This window comes from Calidris pugnax, unplaced genomic scaffold (genome assembly GCF_001431845.1).
Source record: "Calidris pugnax isolate Ruff unplaced genomic scaffold, ASM143184v1 scaffold118, whole genome shotgun sequence".
Classification (NCBI taxonomy): Eukaryota; Metazoa; Chordata; class Aves; order Charadriiformes; family Scolopacidae; genus Calidris; species Calidris pugnax.
The window spans coordinates 1,243,915-1,249,914 of record NW_015090855.1 but is presented as its reverse complement, the minus strand read 5'-3'; the positions used below and the strand labels follow the sequence as shown (position 1 = coordinate 1,249,914).

General features: G+C 42.0%; 1 protein-coding gene across 1 annotated transcript in view; it reads left to right on the top strand.

Moving 5' to 3' along the window:
- Positions 1-6,000, top strand: part of PREX1 (phosphatidylinositol-3,4,5-trisphosphate-dependent Rac exchange factor 1) — a 104,536-nt gene that overhangs the window by 31,018 nt on the left and 67,518 nt on the right. The window contains exon 7 of the mRNA XM_014943651.1: positions 3,999-4,160. Within this exon, the coding sequence (XP_014799137.1) occupies positions 3,999-4,160 (162 nt within the window). The remainder of the gene's footprint in view (positions 1-3,998; positions 4,161-6,000) is intronic.

The following is a 6,000-nucleotide window of genomic DNA, read 5'->3' as shown; positions in this document are numbered from 1 at the left end:
AAAAAAAAAAAAAAAAAAAAAAGAAGAGAGAAAAGTCAGAGAATAATTGTGAAGATGACAAAGGCTGTGAAAAATACCAGCTTTTCTGTTCTCCACTGCTGGTTAGTCTGAAAGATTAACAGGTCTGTAGCTAGAAAGTTGATGTTTTATGAATTAGTTTAAGAAACTCTTTGCAAGGAATAGTTTTCTGCAAGGGGCAGCAACTTCACTTCCTGGCCCTATTAGTGCACTAGTTGCAATATATAAGATAGTAATTCCAGACAGCGGCATATATGCGCTTTATGGAGGACAAGACAGCCATACCCGAGGCTTGCCATCTGGTCTGTCTCTCAGCTGCCTTTCAAATCATTGTCAAATGCTCTCAGAGTTTACACATCATAAATCTGTCACTAAAATAAATAAGCATCCAGAGCTCCATGGCTGGATTTCAGAAGTGCTAGGCTCTGCTCTTTTGGGGAATGGCAGTGTCAGAGCAGCACAGCTCTTCTTCAGGTGGCTTAAGACTAGGCAGTGGTGGGACAAGTTCTCTGACCGTCTACGCTGCTGATGCTGTTGAGGCAACCAGCTGCCCCAGCCAGCACCCTGCCTGCCTTTTCCAGCCTCCTCTCCTACTCCTTGGGCAGAACTGTAGGCTGTTGGGAAGACGCTGTGTTTATTGCAGCAGAGGACTGCTGTGAATGAAGAGTTCTTCCTCTGTGTCTTGGTGATATTTCAGAAAGGGATGTTTACACAGTGCTAGTGTATACATATCTGTTTCCAAAGCAGTGTGGGTGACACCTGAGCTGCAGAACTTAATTGATTTTTAATCAGAATCGTGTAGCAAAAATTCTGCGTTCTGTTTTGGAAGCATGGAGCAGAGGTGGTGTCACCAAGGTGCGATGCTTCTCTCCTGCTGCTTCTTTTTGAACACTTATTTTCCTTGGCCTTATCTTCAGCAAAAGTGGGGTAAAAACTTTCACAGGGAATTTCATTTGTGATATCAACTGCCATTTGTAGCAGCCAGCCTCTTTTTCCCGTGCATGTGTTACTCTGTAAACCATCCAAGAGTTTAAGATCATTAACTCCTCTCTCTTAATGGGATTCCCAGCTGTCAGCATATTATCCATCTCCTCTGTCATCCATCTGACAAGAGCCATTGTCAATTTCCATTTATAGTTTTCTGAAAAGAGAAATTGTAGCTATGAGTAAATTCTCAAAATACCAAATTTATGCAAAGAATTGAATGGTTATATTTCATTGGACAAACATCCAACATTTCCCGTCCATTCATTTGGGCATTTCTGTCTCCAGGATCTGTCTATGTGGGAATGAGAACACCTCCCATTGCCATATTTTGATTCTCATGAGACATGTCTCTTGCATTACTTAAAGGAGTCTCAGTGGCCAAGCAATTTAATCTCTAGACGCAGATTTCACTTTAAAAGGTTCTGCAAACCAAGAAGTTGATAAATAAATGAATAATTAAAACACTTTGCACTTCTGTAACAGTGGGTCTCAAGATAGTTTACTAGTGCTAGTGAATTAAGTCTTGTTCCAACCAGAGTAAGAAAGCAGAGTGGAAACATTGAGAAGGTCTCTGCAAAGGCAGTAACAAACCTGTACTACTTTAAACTCTAGCTTCCTCCTTTCAAATATGCCTCCCAATTTTGCTGATACCTGAGTCTAATTATTTGTTATACAGTTATTTCTGGTAGCAGAAAAGTACAGCTAGGTATGTGCAAACCTTTCACATGCTAAAGGTGAGCTCTGTCTAAAGAACTTTGTAGAGCAGGTCTATGAATCAACACCAGGACAGAGAAAGTTCCTCGATTTAGCAGCTGAGAGTGTCTGGATTAGCAGCTATTATGGTTACTGCAAGCTTCAGCAGAACTTGAACTTCAGCCCACACCCCTCCACTCTCTGACAGGCCACGTAACTTGAGCCTAGAAGTACCAGTTAATTTGATCTAGAGGTTGTGTGTGGACATAAGTCAGTTTAGGAGCAGTGCTCATATTACAAGTTGTGCAACAAACTCAGGCAAGTCAAGTCCCAGTAATACTCAGGATCTCACCTGAAATCAGAGTATGTTAGCACCAAACAAGACAGCATGGCACAAAGATCTTTAAAATAATGCTAAAATGGCAAAATTTTGTGTGGCGAAGAGACACTTGCTGATGTGGAGAGGCGAAAGGCAAATCAGACCACAGATTAAGCCTAGTTGGAGCCCATGACAGGCATTTGGGGATTGCAGCCATTTATTTTAGATGAATAACAACTGTAACAGGCAGTCTTTGCCCTTAGCTCTGGGAGCTATGGATTGAAGTAGTTGGGCTGTGTTCAGACCACAGTGTTGTGCAGGCTCTCTGGCTCTATTCAAACTCATTCTTGTGCCTCATGCAAAATGCAATTCAGCAGCAGTTTGCCATTTAGACACAGGACTTTAAAACAAGCAAATAACATGTTGAGGCAAAACAGAACATAGTGAGAAAGTTAAATATTCCAAGCAATCTAAAAATGTGGGTCTTAAAACACCATATTATGTATCAAGATGAAATTACCAGCCTTAGTTAAGGTTTCTTTAATATATTTTCATCCAATTGTGGTTGACTATAAAATACTACTGGTTTAAAAAATTATTAATTGTGAGTTGACAGTGGTTATCCCTTTTGCCAAACTGGGTAATATTGTCAGGTCCCAAGTATTCCCACTGCTGATTTTAAGTGGGCAGTGTTTGACTGGGCTGTTGTGCACTGAATCAAGTGGGGCAGACACTCTCAGGGACTCCTTCAGAGCGGACATGTTGTTCATCTCTATGGCCATAGCTCCTTCAGGGAATATCCCAACTGTGGTGTGGGGTTCTCCATGGGCTGCAGTGTGGATATCTGTTCTGTCATGTCCTTCTCCATGGGCTGCAGGAGATGCCTGGTCTGTCCAGGGACTGAAGGAAAATCTCTTGCTCTGGCGCCTGGAGCACCTCCTTCCCGCCTTCCTCTCAGGCCTTGGTGCTCACACAAGGGGTGCTTCTCACATGTTTTCCCTCTCTGCCCTGCTGTGTGTTGCTCTTTCTTAAACACATTTTCACAGAGGTGCCACCAGCTTTTCTGGTGGGGTCAGTGGGGTCCTGCTGTGGGTCCCTCAGGGAGCCGGCCGGAACCGGCACAGGGCAGCCCCTCACGTCTCCTCACAGAGGCCCCTGCAGGCCCCTCTGCCAGCGCCTGGGCATGGACACCCCATACACTGAGGGATCTGAATTAAGAGAAGTATCTCATGGCAATTCATCTTTGGTCACTGGAAACCCCTGGTCAGTGGAGAGACGTAGGGCAGTTCTACTCTTAGGTAAATCTGTTTTGTATTTTGATTGCATTTCTCGGCTGGTTATAGATCTAAACAACGTAGGCCCTAAAGCTTGAGGTGGGTTGGGATTAATCTGCACCTTCTGTAAGTGCTGTGGGTGGGGTATACAGCCTAGCATTATTCCTGTAAGACTGTAGTTCCTGAAAAACCTTGCTTCCATAGCTCTGGTGGTTCATGGTAAGGCCTGTTATGGGCAAAACTTTTACCTGATCAAAGGGGCCCGATCCAGCACCGCCGAATTACTGGATGCACGTCACTGGGCCTGGTATAGCATGTAGGCCATGGCTAGGTCAACAGCCCATCACATGTATTTGAAGTAGACAGTGTGTTTTTTATGTAATCTTTTAATTTATTTGGCCTTGGTTCACGCTAGAAGCAACATATGTGACACAGCAATACGTATTTGGCTTGAGCTCTCTTAGTTTGACATACTTAACATATTTAACGTGTATTTAGCATTCATATAAAGTGGCAAGCAACATTCATGTAAAGAGGCAGCCCTGCACAGATGAAGAGCAGAGAACAACAGAGAACAGTAATATGCCCACAACTTCTCTTTAGTTTTGCAGTGGTTCTGGTGTTTTGCTGTGAGATTGCACACTAATGCTTGCGCCTTTCCATGAGCCAAAGTTTACATTGCATGTTTTCTTTTCTTTTTCTTAAAGGAATTAGCTAAGAGGACTCCCTCTAAGCATCCTGATCACCCAGCTGTCCAGAATGCATTGCAGGCAATGAAGACAGTCTGCACAAATATCAATGAGACCAAGAGACAGATGGAGAAACTGGAAGCCCTTGAACAGTTGCAGTCCCACATTGAAGGATGGGAGGTATGATGTGGGATTAGTGAGCTCCCTGGAGGCAGTTTGCTACACAGATTAATGGGCTGAAGTTTAGTGACTCATACTATGTACAGGGATTTCTGTTTCTTACGTGATGTGTGAATGCTCTTGAAGGTGTGGGTGGCATCACTCTGAGGGGTTTAGAATTTAGTGTTTATTTTGGGTGTGCAGGCTGCTGCTAAATTGTAGCAGAACAAATGGTCTATGAAAGAAAGGAAGGTGTTGGAGCTAGAATGGACTGAAATTTCAAATGGGCAGATCTCATTTGAAAAAGAAGTCCAGAAGGTGAAATCAGGACTATTCCAAGTAACAGTAGCTTCTCTTTCCATTCCTACAAGCCTTTAGTTTTTCCAGGAGATTTGAAAGTTAGCTCACTTAGCTTCATACAGATTTCCTATATAAAAGATAAAGGTTAGATTAGCAAGCATTAGATTAGAAAGCAACTGGTAAATTTGTGTTTGCTTCAGATAAGTTACTCATGGATGTGTTTCTAGTGATGTGTTTATCAGTAGGTGGATCTGTGTAGGTAGAAGCAGTTAAGAGAAGCAGAAGAGAAAAATAAGAGAGAGAGAAAAATAGAATGTGAAGCTTGGGGGAAGAGGAAATCTGGAAAAAGAGCCACTCAGTAGAAATACTGGGAAGTCAGGAGAATGTGCAAAGGGTTGGCAGCTTATCCTGTGATGACTTTAGTTGGGGCCCTTGAATCAGTGTAGTTTGAAGCCTCTGGGACATGCACCATAGGGAGTCAGTGGTGTTAAATGGTCTCATGGAGAGATTGGCGTCGGCGTTGAGACTGACATTTAAAATGTCGAGGCTGATCATTGCCAGCTGAGGATTTCTTAGCTGAGGACATTTTGTTAGAGGTCATGTAAACTTCCTCATGTTCAGACTCTTGGGTACTCTCCATGACTCTCTTTTGAGTTGTTTTTTATCTTTCGTGTATGTTTTAAACCTTGCTCATTTTTTCCCTGAAGGATGTTCTTGGCATCCAGCTAAAGATGTGAGAACAACCCAGATATCCAGCTGTGTATTTTTTGGATAGCAAGCTCAGCAAACAAAGTCATATAATGTTCTATATAGCAAGACTTCTAGAAGTGTTTAAAACCATTTCAGGTTCAATGCAACTCATGGGTGATCTAGGCAAGAGGCCTGGGTTGAACTCTGGAGACTGAAGTATGACTGTTAAAGTGTCTATGATGCCATAAATGAAGTGGTATCCAAACTTAATGGGTTTTTTTTTGGCGTTTAACTTATCTACAACAACATTCTAGGGCTGAAAACCCTTTCAGATTTGTTTATCTACACTGTTTTGTAACAAAGTCACCTAGGTTACTCAGCTCAAAATTTCAAAAAGGAAGTGTTTTTCCCTCCCAGTAAGCTGTGGAATAATTCTAAAGTATTCTGGCAGCATATTAAAAGGAAAAAAAACTAGCTTTACGCATCACAGATACAGGACAATGCTCAACATGATGTTGTATTTTTTTTCTTCCGTACTTATAAAGGAGTCTGAAACTGATTGACAATTATCATTACAGTGCTTTGGGTCTTGTAAGTTATGGCTGCAGAGCAAAGTGCTATGTTTGTTTTCAGTCCTTTAAGGTGTGTTTCACAGTTTATTCTTAAAAAGGGCTCCTGACTTCTATCTATGGAAAGCGGCAGTTGCTGAGTTAAATAGTTTTTTAGTTTAACAATGTAGTGCTATAAGCCACAGAGCTGGCCGTAGGAGGAAGTCTATAAAGCAAATTTATGCCTATTTTTAGCTTATCTCATAGCAATTTCTCCTATGAAATAGAAAATTTCCCTTTTCCATTAGCATAGATAAGGATAC